The sequence below is a fragment of the Haliotis cracherodii genome, unplaced genomic scaffold (assembly GCF_022045235.1).
Source record: "Haliotis cracherodii isolate W230 unplaced genomic scaffold, xgHalCrac1.p SCAF_7, whole genome shotgun sequence".
Taxonomy (NCBI): domain Eukaryota; kingdom Metazoa; phylum Mollusca; class Gastropoda; order Lepetellida; family Haliotidae; genus Haliotis; species Haliotis cracherodii.
In genome coordinates this window covers 29,617,664-29,635,661 of record NW_027266330.1, presented here as the reverse complement: position 1 = coordinate 29,635,661, position 17,998 = coordinate 29,617,664, and the positions used below count along the sequence as shown (strand labels likewise).

At 40.9% G+C, this 17,998-nt stretch overlaps 1 protein-coding gene across 1 annotated transcript; it reads left to right on the top strand.

The window, feature by feature from the left end:
• Window positions 1–13,049: 13,049 nt before the first annotated feature.
• LOC139448784 (clumping factor B-like) lies at window positions 13,050–14,673 on the top strand. The gene is made up of 2 exons (XM_071230319.1): window positions 13,050–13,079; window positions 14,227–14,673. Exons 1-2 carry the CDS (start codon window positions 13,050–13,052, stop codon window positions 14,671–14,673), a joined length of 477 nt encoding a protein of 158 aa, XP_071086420.1.
• The last annotated feature ends 3,325 nt before the right edge of the window (window positions 14,674–17,998 follow it).

The window sequence follows — 17,998 nt, the reverse complement described above, 5'->3', positions numbered from 1 at the left end:
GTTGCCCCTGAAGTAGCGTTCCTGCACATGGGTAAGATAATTAGTTGTTATCTATGGCTTCCTGTTAGTATTTTAGTGATTTTCCGGATACGTGACAGGTCAAACCCATCCTATAATAAGGGGTCAGATTATGTTCCTGACAGTTCATTGCTCCATGAAACTTGTTCAAATGCATGAAGGTAGTTAAACTGATGCATCTTGTTATCAAAGAATTCAAAGATAAGTTTAGTTTATGCTGTCACATGGTAACAACTTATCATATACTCAACAGTGATTTAGTTAAACACATTAAACTTTCGAGTTAAGTATCTCCTGCAGCTGTAATCTAATATGAGCATCAGTGGCCCAGATAGGGAAATTAGTTTTTTTTGTTGCGACGTTCTACTTATTCACTTCACCCCGACTTTTATGCTGAACAGTAATTTGCAGGATTTGCTTCCCTTTTTTGCTGTGCTCCGAACAAATCGATCATCCTAATTACATAACTGGTTGGTTGGTTGGTTGGTTGTTTAACGCCGCACTCAGCAATATTCCACCTCTATGACGACGGTCTGTAAATAATCGAGTCTGGACCAGACAATCCAGTGATTAATATTATGAGCATCTATCCACTCAATTGGGATCGATGACATGCATCAACCAAGTCAGCGAGAATGACCACCCGATCCCTTTAGTCGCCTCTTACAACAAGCATAGTCGCATTTTACGGCAAACATTGGTCGCTGAAGACCTATTCTACCCCGGCTCTTCACGGGTTCCTAATAACATGAATAATGATGTCTAGTTGTGGCTATATTTGGATCGGCAGTGTCTTTTCTCCAAATTGATAATGCATATCAGCCAAGCCGTTTTTAAAGTTGACTACACACAGAGCATGTCTAAGTTTCACACGGATCATTAATTTTAATGTCAAGACTTCAATTTGGAAATGGGCACTAGCTGCTTGAGTATAGTTTCTCTTGAAGTAATATTTTTTATCATCTTAAAACATCAATACGAAATAAGGGCAGCGGCCTCTTTGACTTTCAAAAAGCCAAATACATCGAGTGGCATTTGTGTCCAGTTAAGACTACCTTTCTCAACAGTCTTATAAACACATGCATAACTACATACGGCAACATATGTCTTACCTTTTAGAAACAGATTTATTATATACCTTACTTTAGTTTGATTTGTTGAAAACAGAAATGAACAGTAAACATCTGAATCTTTAGTTAAGTACCACACATCCGCACATGCTGTCAAAAACCAAGGCTGCTAGATAATCTAACCGCGTACAATGCATCTGCAGCATGCCTTCCTAACGTCACTTGATCTGACTCTTCACACTGCTACTTCATTTCTGGAGAAGGAGATGCTCGTGTAGGTTTTTTTCCCTGCCACATGACGAGCTAACTGTCATGTTTGCATTCAGCATTGGGAAACATGGTGGTTTATCTCAATTAATTCTGCGGCACTTCTTTTCAGCAACTTCTCAGTGTTTTATTCATTGTTGGAAGAGAAATGTGACGGGTTCACTGTGTCCATGGATGTAGGGAGGTGACAAATTTGATTTAACAATTTCATGTTTGAAAAACATATAAAAAAATACCACAGAAATCTTTTTACCTATTCAACATAATTCAAAATACTGTCAAGAGAAACATCAATGAAAGAGACGAGTTTCATCGCAAATTAACAAAAGATCACATTTACAGATACCTTGATGTTGTTGGACATGAGCGTATCCTTGGTTGTGGCTAAATGTTATCCTTGTCGACATCTGTGGCAAATGCGTAACGCTTTAACTGGTAACAGTGACTTAATATCTCCGTCGAAATGTTTTGTGTCATAATACACCTTCTACCTCGCGACACGATCTACCTCTCAGTCTGACAACACAAGGTGCGACCATCGTGGCGTGCCAGGCGGGTGAGTGAGATCAGTGATAGACAATAGAAACATATGATATACAGAATATCTAAACAATATCGATATTTGTGTGCCGCTTCGCTTTCCAGTTTTCGAGAATGTGCAGCGATAAGAAAACTGACGCTTTTGTTTTCGAGCTCGTCCTCCCTGAAACTATCATATCATTGACATACCTTTTTACATCTTATCTCGGATGAAAACAGAACTTTGAATTATGTCTTACACATTTTTTCTGCGGTTTTTGCAAAATATAAGACACAATGTGTTTGTTTCTAAGTACACTGTTCCGACGATGTTAAACCATACCTATTGGGCAGGTGGCCCAGTGACGACAAGCGTCAGTTAGTTGTACCAAGATCATAATCATTCCAATTCCATATCGACGATAGATCTGCAACTACTTGAAATAGTGGAGTTCCTGTACCATATTTAGTAACAACTTCTTCCTTTTCCTCATCTGATTTATCAACGCAACGTCTGTCGGAATTACAAGACACTCTATTACGTTCATCTAAACATGTGCTTGTCTCAAGGATGTATGTTGACTGTTGGCTATTATCATAAGTAAACATTCCCTTATCATGCGGCGTCCAGTTGCACCGCTGCATCAAAACAAACATATTCTCTTGTGTCCAAACTGAAGATAACTGAATTTGAGGATATACTGTGCCTTTGAAAGGTTGCCTTATCTTAACAACCAGGACAACTTTACGTTCATCTAAACATGTCCTTGTCGCAAGGATGTATGTTGACTGTTGACTATTTGAGAGGGTTTTGTCGCTTTAATATTTGAAGCGTTGCAGTCAGTTACAACAGTCTGTGAATGATTTGTCACAGAACATGACTACATGATCCCTCGACTCTGAACTTTGAGTTACTTGGGACCTTATCTTCCTCCATGAGCACCACCAGCACCTTAATTCACTCACTGAAACATCTATCACGCTCTGGATGATTATAATGTAACGTTTTGACACAAACACTTAAACTGTACCCACATTATCTTAAGTAAACATTCCCTTATCATGCGGCGCTGCACCAAAACAAACATATTCTCTTGTGTCCAATCTGAAGATAACTAAACTTGAGGATATACTGTGCCTTTGAAAGGTTGCTTATCTTAACTACCAGAACAACTTTAATATTTTTTCCTTTCACAACAAAGTGCATCGCTGACAATTTGGCTTCATGGTTGACGATAAACGCACAATATCTGTTAAAATTGGAGCTGATCAAAGTGTTTCCTTTGACAGAATATACATAGCAGAATAGCTGCTGTCAAAAGGCATCCATCTGTTAAGGAAACCCAACTGTTTATACAAGAGTTATTAGTTATCCATTACCGTGCGTCTGTTTGCTGAAAGGTTTTCAAGAACACCCTGTTCCATCCTGTTTATGTGAATCACTCTGTTTTGACCTATGTCCGTTCTGAAAACTGAGACCAGTAGTTGTGTGCACTGAGAGTGATGCAGTATATGTGCTGATGTATGATGCTGCTGATACTACTTTTCCCCAGAGGCAACAACCTGCAAGGCGTCCTATCTGCTTTATTAGGGCGATAACATATAACGCAGCACGATAGCATGCTACTTTACGGAAACCTTTGCTAATGAGTACACCTTATAATGTGTAACGAACCTGGCTCTGTTAATATTTCCGTCACAAGGTCGCTCATGCAAACTGACCTACCTGTCGTGAGGTAAGGTTCATACATAAAAGTGTGTTAACTGTTTGTTAATCTTCGGAGGTGCGAGTGTTTGAGAGACGATCGCGTATACAACCTCAGGAAATGCCTTACGTGCATTATGTGAGCTACACGTCATGTGTGCTTCTTATGGTGTAGCAAATTAAAGCAACCTGTCGATAATTGAGACTCACAACCAGCCTGACAACCGATGCATACAAGTCGCCTCTTACGACAAGCAGCATTGCAGGGGACGTATTCTATCCCTGATACCAACTGGTTTACGTCACCATTACACTCCCAGCATCTAAATATTACACCTTGGAGCAACCGTGTCTATCAAAAGTAGCGTAGAAAGTATTGTTTGTATCGGGCTCAGCCGAAATAAACCTGTGAGGCATAAATATCGTTGCTATAAGAAAAGTGGATAATCAAACTGTCTGGATCTTCAGTATTTACACTCCAACTCCTTGTCATAATGACGGACTGTATTAACACCAGTGGTCTACCAAATCTCTTCCCCAAATGCCTCCACTTCCCTCCTTGTTTCCGACGTTGTCTAATGCGTGTGTCGGATGTCGTAGACAGCGTGTTACAGATTGGAGACATGTGGTGGCTTGTGGTCCTGTGCACAGCGCACAGATCACAAATCAGGGGAAGTTAAGCAAAGTCAGTCGCGGATAGTAGTTGGATGGGTGATCACGTTTAGCAGCTTGACTCCTGAGAGCGAACGCGGTAACCACTAGGCTACCCCACCGCACCTTAAAGGCGACAGAACGAGTAGGTATCACTGTGTCCATTGAGTTGACACAGGGCATTTTTAGCGAGTTTTTTTGAAAACCGTCTTTCTCCTGTCACCAACTTCTTTTTCCAGCTCCATTAGCAAGAACAAAATGTCGATATCAGAATTTTACAATAAATAGGCCCAAGGCTGAGATTCTATGAGATTTAATCTTGAATGAGGCGTTAAAAAGCAATGCAATTTTGAGATCGATAGGACTGATATGAGAAGTTGATTGTAGCCATGTCACAAACAGGTAATGTATTTTCTATTTTCCTCAGAACTAAAAGGTAATTTGATCAGTCAATGACAGAATAGTTCAATGAAGTAATGGATGAGGTTGGCTTGATGGCAAAACATCCCTTTTGGTACCACTACATATTATAATGCTTCTATGGAGTTATAAACATTTAATGGATCTGCAAACTGCCCACAAATAGTGGACTTGAAATCAAGGACACTTCTATTTCGCTTTTGTCATTATGCCAAGGACCCAGGTTCTGATACCTTGATGAATAAATAAGTCATTTTAGGTATTCCTCCTCCGCACTATCGCCCCAATGATACTACTACAGATTTTTGAAATGTCAGTTTTCTTACCCACGGAACTCTCCTGTCAAATAAACGTTCTGCAAACCTCAGTATACCCTACGTCTGTCTGTGCCATGCTAGTTATTTCTCATGGCGTTTCTCGCAAACAACAAGTAATTTCTTGGCATACACCATCATATACCATCATATTCGTATCACTATAATTTGTTCTTAAACAATATGGCCGGAACAGTTGAATATATAAATTAGATTGCCGACAACTAACCAACCCTTTCATCTCAGTGTTTCTGTAAACATCACTGATTACAAAAAATAAACAAGCAAAAAAACCGCACCATTTAAATTTGGTGATGAATGTAATTGGGGCAAAGAGGTTTCTGGGACATTATTTGAAATGCCATAAAAACTAACAATTATCATTTGAAATGTGTAAACTCATGTATCGATCTCTCTCTGGATACAACGAATCTGTCAAATCTAGTGACACCCTTCTGTTATTGTTTCAAAAAGAGAGAAGATTGATTAATTGGAACAAAAATGTGGATGTCACCTGTCTGATAATTTAGTGAAAACCCTATATTTTAACATTGAATGTAAACACATCCTCTGGTTCACGGCTTGGCGGATAAACAAGCATCTACATTATCGTCGACAGAGACAGAAATGAACCAACACTGTCAAGTGGCTTTTAGAGCTATGAGAGTGAGGTACTTCAAGTCGGCATGTGGCCCGTTCTTTGTGGAAGGGTATATGATTCATCCGCCATGATCGTTGTTCTGGAGTGCGAAAGAGTGTGGCACAGCTATTTAGAGATTAAATTGTGCGTAGTGAGTCCATTAACTAACACACGCTACTCGTTGTATTATTAAGCTGAAGCTTTTGTTTAAAAATGACTCGCGATATGTTTTTGTAGACGTCATTATTGAAGAAATCTGTCTGTTATTTTTAACCCTGATTATGTGATAATGTTTGATGAGACAGTGGTTAATCTTAAAAGTAGACTAAATATATAAGAGGAATATTGCTAACAGTAGGGTGTAACCGCAAATTTAGAGAAGAAAAAAAATGTTTGTTTCCAAAAGAGGAGGTCAATTATCTAAATATGAAAAGTGGCTCCTAACAGGTAAACAAATAAAGGATGTCTAATATTATCTATTCTTTATGTAGAAATACGTTTCCATTTGCATGTCAAACTTTGCCCAAATAGACAGAAAAGTCTTCAGCGCCATAAGAAATAATGGTTCATAGAAATAAAATTTGGACGGAAACACTTGCTTTCCTATTTTTTAAAGAAAAATTCAACCTATTTTTATATACATACATAGTATTTGAATAGTATTTGAAATCGTTCACAATAAATTCTGTAACTATATTACGAGTACGTTATCGCACTTGCAACTAAGCAAAATTAGGAGAATGTGGACGTCATTCTATGTTTATACATCTGAATAGTAAAAAAATTGTTAAGATTGTTATTTTCTTACGAAACAACATAATGACATGGGCTACGTAAACCTGACGTCTGCAATGAGTGAGTGAGTGAGTGAGTATGGTTTTGGGGGACACCAGAAATGGGCTTCACACATTGTACCCATGTCGGTAATCGAACCCGGGTCTTCGGCGTGACGAGCGAACACTTTAACCACTGGGCTACCCGACCGCTCCTCTGCAACGAGAATATTCTTGTTTTCCCATGGTATTGATTGGATTAGCCAAGAAGTTGTAAACTGTGAATTATTTTAATTATTAATGTCAGCAGTGTTGGCATGGGTTTGTTAGATATATGCAACCAAAATGGCTTTATGGTTTTAAGAATTCCGCTATTGTTTCTACATTTAAATCCTTGATAAATACTGAAAATATTTAAAATGTATTAGATATACCCAGATAAGAAGACTTTTAACAAATTTTAAATGTTGTTCAAACAACTTTTGAATTAACGAATATACGAATGTAAAAACTAGTAATCCGTTATGCCTGTTGTGTCCATATTGTGTAGAGGGAGACAAAGACGAAAACCATGTGTTTATTTTATGCTAACATTACACTGTAATTCGAAATATTTACCTATGTGTTATTATTAATATTCATGTCGACAAAATTTTGTCAACTTCCACAAACACTTATATTTTACTCTGTTATGTGTCTGTATTCAAGTATTTAAAATACGATAGCGCTCGCTATACATTTACAAACTATGTGAAAAATGCACTGTAAGCCTCCTGGCCTCGAAATACAATAAACTTATGTTAATCTGTTTTTCCGAAGATAACCCCTGCATATATCTGTTTCACTCTATTAATTGTTTGTCTACCTACGGTGAGCTTATATGACGGTGTCCCTTTAACGTTTGTGTTGAAAACAGTGACCTTTTGGAAGGGATGTAGGTCAGCATCCATTTCAGGGCAGATATGTCTACAGTGACTGAGAGGTTCTCCATGCCTTTAAGGGTAGTATTAATTAGGGTAGTATCACCTGCCAGTAGTAGGATAGGCGGGGTCGTTTACGATTTAGAATCCATATCCTGTAAGTTTCAGTTCGTATATAAGCTCATCAATGTAGACTAGGACTCTTCTTTATCCAACACGTCTATACGTATTTCAAAATATTCTGATAGCTGACCTTGAAAAGTAACATAAGACCTTGCAGTTGTATAAGAATATTGGATAAATCGCCGAAACGTTTCTTCAATAGTTTCTGTTCTCTCGAAAAGTGCTATAAAGTACTGACTGACTGCTTGAAATACACCATACATTCTTGTACAGTATATGCTGCAAACTGAGCCACACCACCCTTCCGAAATTCAGAGTGTGTTCCATCAGGAAATATTATGTTGTGGTTGTATTCCCTCCATTGTGAATTTTTCAAGCAGTGTTACTGGAATATTGCTAAAAGTGTCAACCCATACTCACTCCAATAGCTGATACTTTGGTACATTTTTGGGTCCATTTGATTTGTATAGCGCAACAGTGAAACCAGTTCTGAAAGGTAACGGAGAATATTCGTGTTTTATTATCAGGTTGAAGAGAATCACAAGATTCTGTGAATGTCTAAATCCAGCCTGCCTTGTAGGTTTTTTAGTCACTCCATCATGACCAGAAGATTTCCTTTATTTTAGTGTCGTCAGCACACAACAAATTTCGTTTGATGTCATGGTTCTTGTACGATAGCGTTATGCTGCCCTCGGGACTATCTGTTCAGAACTTGTATCTCGTCTTCAGGTAAAGTGATGCCACCGCTTAGGCGACTGAACATTCCTTGCCTAATCACACGCCAGTCATTCTTGACAATTACAGTTTCGCCAAGGGTCATTTGTCCACATCGACGGTAGATCTGCTACTGTCGACGTAGCTGTTGTCAAAATTACAAGACATTCCATCACGTTCGTCTGATCATAAGGTTGTCTCAAGGATGTAAAGTGTCAAAGGATGTCGAAAGTGAATGACTGTTGTTTATGAGGCACTGCAGTCATTTACAGCGGTCCGTTAACACCTTGTCACCGAGCATGACAACCCGATCCCTGGACTCTGACATAATGACAAGCATGAGATACTTTGGACCTTGTCTTCATCCATGAGCACCAGCATCAGCCTCGTTAAAGAAATATTAACTCACTGAAACATCTATCAGGCTAAATAAATTTCCTTATCATGTCGCGTCCATTCGCGCCGCTGTTACTTATTCTCTTGTTTCAAAAAAATAGATAACTCAATCAAAAGATATATTGTGCCTCTGAAAGGCTGTCTCTCCTTCACAACCAGAACCACAGACGGGACCAGTTTATCCAAGGATGAATGGGGTTACAATATGGTTTGACAATAATTTGAATAATCTATGAAGAAAATACCTCCGAAGCCTTTTCACCCATTAAACATCATCGGAAAGGCCTTAAGTATAGAAAGAAATATGTTAAGTTTGGATAAACATTGACATGACAGGCGATTGTCATCACATTTGGAAAATAGATCCAAGTTTCGTAAACTAGGTACAGAAGCTTAGTTTTGATGCAGTATTTGCAAACTACAGACACAATTTTATGTTAATGTAAATCTGTTGTGAATGAAGTGAAGATACTTGAACTATTGGAGTCCCTGTGCCCTACGCCGTAACGAGTGTTTCTCTTTCGTATCAGAAATATTTGCAGAAACGCAAGAAATCCCATCACGTTTATCTATTCTTGTGGTTGTCTTAAGTGAATAAATGTTACATCTGTTTGCTAACGCTTTGTCACCGAGCATATCTATGGTGTTATTTGGGACCTATAATTCATCCATGGGCGCCGGGGTCACGGGTAGCCCAGTCGTCTAAGGCGCCGCGATTCGCTGTGCAGAGTTACGTCCCTTGGGCACGCCAGAAACCTATGATTGTGGGTTCGAATCCCGGTTCGCCCCGATTATGTTTCTAGGTTTGTCAGCACCATACCCGTGCTGGTGGGTTTCACCGAAGTAGTAAACGTCTGAGACCTGCATCACTTCGGGCTTTCCTCCCACATTGAGCTGACACGCCGTGTGTAACTGGAATACTGTTAAAAGCGGCGTTAAACCCAACTCACTTACTCACTTACTCACCATGAGCGCCAACGGTAGCTTTAATGATGATGCATCGATGAGAAATATTGACTCACACATTGAAACACCAATCACGCTCAGGATGATAAAAAATGCAACGTGTCAAAATGAACATTGATGAATTCCCCCTTTTAGTCTCACGAAAACGTTCCGGTTACGGCTGCACCGATGCATCAACCCAAACGGACTCTCTTGTGTCCAAAAGGAAAATAATTTGAAAAGATACCACAAAGTGCCTTTGAAGGGCCACCCGCTAAACACCAAGAACCTATTACACGTCCTTGGTTCCTATCCCAAAATGGAACATCACTGACACATTTAAAATTTGGCTTAATTACTAATGATAAACACATACGGCCGGGATGTCTATTAACATGGAAGCTGATCAAAGTGTTTGTTAGGCAGAACGACTACAACAGAACAGCTCGTGTCAAAAGGCCTCCAGCTGTTATGGAAACTCGACGGTTTACGAAACAGTTACCAGCTCTCCATTACCGCGTGTCTGTATGCTGAAAGGTTGTTAAGAAGCCCGAGTTCTGTATTCCTCGGACAACACAATGGCTTCTCTTTGCTCTGAGAGTGGCAATGGCTAGAGTGACGTACAGTGTCACGGGTGTCCTCTTGTTCCATCCTGCTTTTGGTTTGAATCACACCGTGATGATGTTGTGTTGACGTATGTGTGTACTGAGAAGTGAAACCAGTAGTTGTGTTGACATATGTGTGTACTGAGAAGTGAAACCAGTAGTTGTGTTGACGTATGTGTGTACTGAGAAGTGAAACCAGTAGTTGTGTTGACGTATGTGTGTACTGAGAAGCGAAACCAGTAGTTGTGTTGACATATGTGTGTACTGAGAAGTGAAACCAGTAGTTGTGTTGACATATGTGTGTACTGAGAAGTGAAACCAGTAGTTGTGCTGACATATGTGTGTACTGAGAAGTGAAACCAATAGTTGTGTTGACATATGTGTGTACCCATTTCTGGTGTCCCCCACCGTGATAATGCTGGAATATTGCTAAAAGCGGCGTGAAACCATTTTCACTCACTATGATTGATAGTTTGAAACAGTCTCGATGGGAAAACAAGGACTGCTCTTACAATTAGTTTTTGTCAGATTTTACCGCACATCAAATAGAAACATTGCTACATATGAAACTTAAGACAATTGTTTAAAAACCTTTAAAAATACTGGCTATCGACTGTAAGAATGTAATGCTTTTTCTCTTTAACCATATACCCAAAGCCTCATACACATGCCATCAGGGGCGGTCGGGTAGCCTAGTGGTTAAAGCGTTCGCTCGACACGCCGAAGACCCGGGTTCGATTCCCGACATGGGTACAATGTGTGAAGCCCATTTCTGGTAAAACTATACTCACTCACTCACCCACATGCCATCAATGGTCTACGCAAATATAACGTCACCTCTAAGGTCTGAAGTCATGAAACATGTACTTGCTTAACATGAACCCTCTTAGCGCCACTCACTGGTGCCAGTGTTACTCTTCTCATTTCAACAAAGAACACCAGGAATATGTACGATCATCCACACTTGCGGTTACATAGCCCACAATGTTCGTTTCCAGTAATCTCAGTTAACTGAGTAAACACTGTAAGAACCACGACGTGGCTCCTCCAGGAACTCCTGGAAATCGCTGTTGACGTCAGCCGTTTGGTCAGTGATAGCGAGGTACTGAGACGTTTATGTTGTCTTGTAAATATTGTGTTCTGCCTGTAGTAGACCCATTTACCATTCCTTAAACTGGAATGGGGTCTTAGAAATGCCACCCCAAATGTTACGGTTTATGGAGAACCAGGTACAATACCTTTATCGATTTATGCAGCTAAACGGGTGGTTGTCTTTTGGCATAAACTGTGTAAACCAAAACTATCACAAATTATTTTTAAGTTTGCTCATTTGCAATTTTTATCTAATAATGAACAAAATGCCTAGATAAAAAATGTGAAGCAAAGACATAATAAGTGTGATCTGTCCTATGTATTTTACGACCCACAAAGCGTTTCACGCATTTCCAACTTTAAAAGATCAGTTTCATCAAAATTGGAGATCTGACGTCGAGAGAAGTTCAAAAGGGTATTATTATAAATAATTAAAAGATATCCTGTCATTTGAAAACTTTCTTCTCCTATCTAATTTTTTTTATTATCCTATTCTAAAACATAGAACCTGTAACCATAATGTACCTGTCGAAGTTGGCCGTTGGCTTGGTATAGAGAGAGAATTTAGGACATGTAAACTGTGTATGTCGCAAGCTATAGCCGATGAATTCCACCACCTGTTTAAATGTGAAGCGTTCCGTGAATCTCAAATAAATACACGCAATTTCCGAATATAATAAAATACCCAAAAATGTACCTGAAATGTAAAAGAATTAAAAAACCTTGCAAAATTCATATGTATAATAGATAAGTACCTTTGAGTGTAACTGTGTATATGCATGTTTGTTTATGTAAGTGTTTCTGTTTAAATGTTCGTACAAATCTTCAAGCAAAATGTTTATCGCCAAATATTTGTACGGTATAACCGACATCTTTTTAGATACTAATTATTGTCATGTTAAAAAACGTTTTCGGGTGTGACACCGTGGGTGCTTATTTTTTTAGAAATAAATGATGATGATGATGATGATGATGATGATGGTGTTATTGACATAACTTTCTGTCATGCCTGTGAGGATGTCGTAACTGTTCATTGTTTATCTTCTGGCAGGTATCCTCGAAGCACACAGGACCATGAAGATAACATGGAATTTTAAGAATCTACTCGGTTCACATTAAGCGTTTACATTCGCACGTTTTAGGTGCGACTTTATAGCAGCTGATAAATGTCAAGAAGGTATGTTATCGGAGGCAATAGCGAAGTCCGTATGTTTAAGAATTTTTTTATCTTACAAAAGAAAAGACCCGCAAAAACACCTTGTTTACTCTTTGAATGTTCTTTTTGCCCGAAATAATCGAACACTGAAACGACATGACTATTCTCCGCTCTCATGCAGTGAAACACCGCACTTGAAATCGACCTCATGAAACAAATTTCCGGATAACGTATCTTGGTTCTGGAGAATGTACACATGTTGGTGTTCCCGGCAGTAATCCTACTGCAGGTCATGTGCCCGGGCTAACGGGGTCCGGACTAACGAGGTTTCACTGTACTTGACTTGAGATCTCTGACACAGTGTTCGTGGTCTCAAGTTTAATCCTGTATGTTAGACCAGTGGAAGACCAAGCCAAACAGTTGTTTCCGACAACCCTCCGTCTGGTGTAAGTTCAAGGGACAGATCAATGTCTCTGCAGTAACTCTTCAAGCATGCATCGTCTCTCATCTGATCGATGTCTGTTCAAAGAGGCCAGCCGCGGGGTGTGACGGTTTTTTTCACCAGAGACAACAACCTGCAAGGCGCCTCATCTGCTTTATGAAGGGCGATAACAGATAACACAGCACGATAGCATGCTTCGAGACACCTTACGGAAACCTTTGATAATAAGTACACCTTATAATGTGTAATAAACCTGGTTCTGTTCATATTTCCGTCACAATGTCGCTCATCCATACTGACCTATCTGTCGTGAGGTAAAGTTCATTCATAAATGTGTTTGTTAATGTCGGAGGTACAAGTGGATGACAGACGATCCCATATACACATCGTCTTGTGTAGGTTCGAGGCACAAATCAATGTCTCCACAGTAGTTCCTCAGTGAGTGAGTAAAACTTAACATCACATCGGTAATATTTCAGCCATATCGTGACGCAGTTCCTCAAGTAACACCGTCTCTCATCTGATCGATGTCTTGTTTCATCAGCGTGAGAGAACTGCTTTACCGATAATTCCACGTAAAACATCACTATGGCATGGCTCGGAGCTCCTTCCGGAAACCTTTGATAATGAATACACCATATAATGTGTATCGAACATGGCTCTTTTAATATTTCCGTAACAAGATCACTCATCCAAACTGATCTTTCTGGCTTGCAGGCAAATTCTTACAGTGTCTTAAAAGCAAAGATTACATTATTATTAAGGCACATTATTATCATTTCATATCTGGTATTGCATATGTCCAAATAAAACACTGGTGTCAACAAGTGCCGACATTATCGTAGTGTATACGCTCCGGTGACATCTTGACGTTTTTAATGTAAATTTGGTCCACGGATTCGTGCGTGTGTTTATTTGTTCTTCTCTTATCACAGTGGTGAGCGAAATCTATTGAAACTGTCTTTATCATCGGCGGGGCAACTGTATGATAGATGATCCCATATACACCCTCAGAGTATACTGCCTGAGAAAAAGATGAACTACACACAATGTCTGTTTGTTGCTTTATGCTGCACCCAGCAATAGTTCAGTAACATCGGGCGGCCTGTCGATCACCGAGTCAGCCAATCAGCCTGCCAACCGGCCTGCCAAACAGCCTGACAACCAGTCTAACAACCAGTTGGACAACCAGAATGACAACTGGTCTGACAACCAGCCTGATAACTAGTCTGACAACCAGCCTGACAACTGGTCTGACAACCAGCCTGACAACCAGTTGAACAACCAGTCGGACAACCAGCCTGACAACCAGCCTGACAACCAGTTGAACAACCAGTCGGACAACCAGCCTGACAACTGGTCTGACAACCAGCCTGACAACCAGTTGGACAACCAGCCTGACAACCAGCCTGACAACTAGTCTAACAACCAGCCTGACAACTGGTCTGACAACCAGCTTGACAACCAGCCTGACAACTGGTCTGACAACCAGCTTGACAACCAGCCTGACAACTGGTCTGACAACCAGCCTGACAACCAGTTGGACAACCAGTCGGACAACCAGCCTGACAACTGGTCTGACAACCAGCCTGACAACCAGTTGGACAACCAGTCTGACAACCAGCCTGACAACTGGTCTGATAACCAGCCTGACAACCAGCCTGACAACTGGTCTGACAACCAGCCTGACAAATTGTCTGACAAACAGTTGGACAACCAGTCTGACAACCAGCCGGACAACCAGTCTGACAACCAGTCTGACAACCAGCCTGACAACCAGCCGGCGACCAGCCTGACAACCAGCCGGACAACCAGTCTGACAACCAGCCGGACAACCAGTCTGACAACCAGTGTGACAACCAGTCTGACAACCAGCCTGACAACCAGCCGGCGACCAGCCTGACAACCAGCCTGACAACCAGCCTGACAACTGGTCTAACAACCAGCCGGACAACCAGTCTGACAACCAGTCTGACAACCAGTCTGACAACCAGTTGACAACCAGCCGGACAACTAGTCTGACAACAAGTCTGACAACCAGCCTGACAGACGATCCAGAACAGTCGCTTACAACGATAACCAATAGTGAAGGGGGCGTATACGAGCCCTGATCACCACGGGTTTACACGACATTACACTCCCCACATGCCTAGCAGATGAAGATTACACCTAGTAGTATCGATCAACAGGTTCAGTATTAAAGAGTATCCTTTTATTGTGTGCATTGGTCTTTTTCTGAAATTAATCTGTGATCAAAATCAGAATATTCCTTGAAATATGGATATTCACGCTGTCTGGATCTTCAGTATTTACAATGCAACTCCATGTATTAATACCCGTGGTCTGGACACTGACACTAATCCCTTCCCTGAATGTATTTTTTATTCCCTCCGTCTTTCCGACGTCGTTCAATGCGTGTGACGGATGTCGTAGACAGCGTGTTACAGACTGTGTCCAGCATTAATCTGTCAGATACTGGAGGAACATCTACTGGTTTCAGTGATGGTGGTGAATACGTGGAAGTACTGCCACTGACAGGTGTTGACACAAAGTCCGTAAGCTCATGACAGGGGAATTCATTACGTAGATGCCAAAACATGAGATAGAGAATAGTTATTAGCCCTGTTTCTAAAGCGCATTGCCTTTTTAACGTGAGGTTTTGTAGATTCCGGGATGAATAGGTCTTCAGCAACCCATGCTTGCCGTAAAAGGCGACTATGCTTGTCGTCAAAGGCGACTAACGGGATCGGGTGGTCAGGCTCGCTGACTTGGTCGATGCTCATGATATTAATCACTGGAATGTCCAGACTCGAATATTTACAGACCGCCGTCATATAGCTGGACTATTGCTGACAACCAACCAACCAAGAGACACTGTCAGTTTAGTTTAGGTCTCAACAAATCTTAAAGTACACTAGCTGTTTCAGTTGCGATGAAAACAATACGTTCAATGACTATTGTCTTTTAGTTTTAAAACCCATCTTCTGTGTATTATGTAGCAGAACGATTTGATTTGTCCATTGACACGAAGCACGGACAGCTTACGGCAGGTCTCGAATGCTGTCTTTCTAATGAAGTATCCCTGTAATTTTAACATCGATAGTGAAGAAATTGACAGCGAAAATTAATTGTAATTTCTATTTTCCTGGGAACAATCTGATCAGTCAATAACATGATAGTTCAGTGAAGTAATGAAGTCATGAACCAGGTTGGCATGATGACAAAACATCCCTTTTCTTTTGGGCTCTTTCATTTTAACAATGCAAATCATACCATATGTATGTAATTAATTTGAATGGATCTGTGTGCGGTTCACAAAAACTAGTGGATTTGATAACACAGATGGGTTTTATTTCGCCATGCTACAGACCCAGGTTCGAATCCCTTAATGTATAAGCATGTCATTTCAGGATTTCCTCCGCAGTAGCCGCCTCCGTGGTCTTGTGGTAGAGCGTCCGTCCGGAGAGCGGAAGGTCCGGGGTTCGATCCCCGGCCGCGTCATACCAAAAGACGTTAAAATATGGTACTTGTTGTTACCCTGTCTGGCGCTCGCCATTAAGGGGCTAAAACAAGGACTGGTCGGCTTTGAGTCAGTATACTGTGTCTGAGTGGGGTATTCATGTTAAACTGCGGCATGGTATCTCAGTGAGCTAGCACTATAAATCGGCATCAGTCCGGACTAGTACAAGCAGCCACACACACACACGTACATGCACTACGCTATATAAGTGCAATAATCTTGGACGCGACGTTAAACCCAATTTCACCTCACCTCACCTCCTCCGCACTATCGCCTCAAGAACTTGACTTATTCTAACATAAGTTTGCTTACCGATGGAACTATGTTTTTTTTTTAACAAACCTTCTCCAAACCTGAGTATTACATGTACCTTTCCTTTATATGTGCTTTGTTACATATTTCTCACGAAGCAAAACAGAAATATCTGAAACAGTCGAAAATAAACATTGTGCATATTCGTATCGCTTCAGCGGGAATTCTCCATTTAATATTTGAATGAAAAAAATTTTTGGCCGAAATAATTAATCATCTGTACATCAGACATTTTTGTTTATTGTGACACTCGCAAATAAACACAGTTTTTCTTTCAGAACTAAGAGCCTTCACTCGGCACTGAATTGCTGTCCTAACGTCAACTGTTGTGTCACCATTGCCTCTAAAGACAGGTGGAAGTTCAGGAAGGAGGTATCTGTCAGTACAAACTACCATAACACACACGGGTAGGTAACATGAGTGAGTGAGTTGGGTTTAACGCCGCTTTTAACAGTATTTCAGTCATATCGCCTCGTGTCAGCATAATGTGGGAGGAAAGCCCGAAGTGATGCAGGCCTCAGGCGTTTACCACTTCGGTGAAACCCACAAGCACGGGTATGGTGCTGACAAATCTAGAAACATAATCGGGGCGAACCGGGATTCCAACCCACAATCATAGGTTTCTGATGTGTCAAAGGGACGCAACTCTGCACAGCGAATCGCGGCGCCTCAGACGACTGGTCTACCCGTGCCCACGGGAAGTAACATGAGATGCCTTCGTGATAACATTGCGACATTGAATGAAGACATAAACAAAAAACATCTACATTATATATACAAGGTTGTCATTTCTATTCAGTGATCGATGTATATTGAACCGCAAAAGAAACGTCACCATGGATAGATATATGACAAACCTTATTTGTCCAAACACTGTGAACATACTTTGAGACATATTAAAAAGAAGAAACATGGCAAAACTTATCATCAAGGTTGAAATTAAAGTGTCAAATGTTCTTAAAGTGAAAGACAACACTAGTGTCTGAGAAAATGGCATCACAAGTCAGTATCTCGTGTGTCCGCCATGTGCAGTAGAGCCCACACTCTGAGGACCGCCTGACATGGTTCTGATGCCATTCTGCTGGAGGAAGTCTCTTGTTGCTCTCGCAGCGTGGGCATGGGAGTTATCATGCTGAAACAAGTGGTTGTGATGACGTGCCAAATGAGGTATGGCGTGTGGTCTCAAGACTTGATCAATGCACCGAGCTGCTGTGACACCATTGCCTCTCCCTGGACCGATGTTCTGGAAGACCACAGGGCCGACCCTCTGTGCAAGACCAATTCCATCCAAAACCATGATGCTCGGAACCCCCTGATCCTGACGATCCTGACGTCGGGTAGTGACCGCTGGTCTTCCACTAAGTGGTCGGTCATCTGTAGTGTTGGTGGTCTGGTA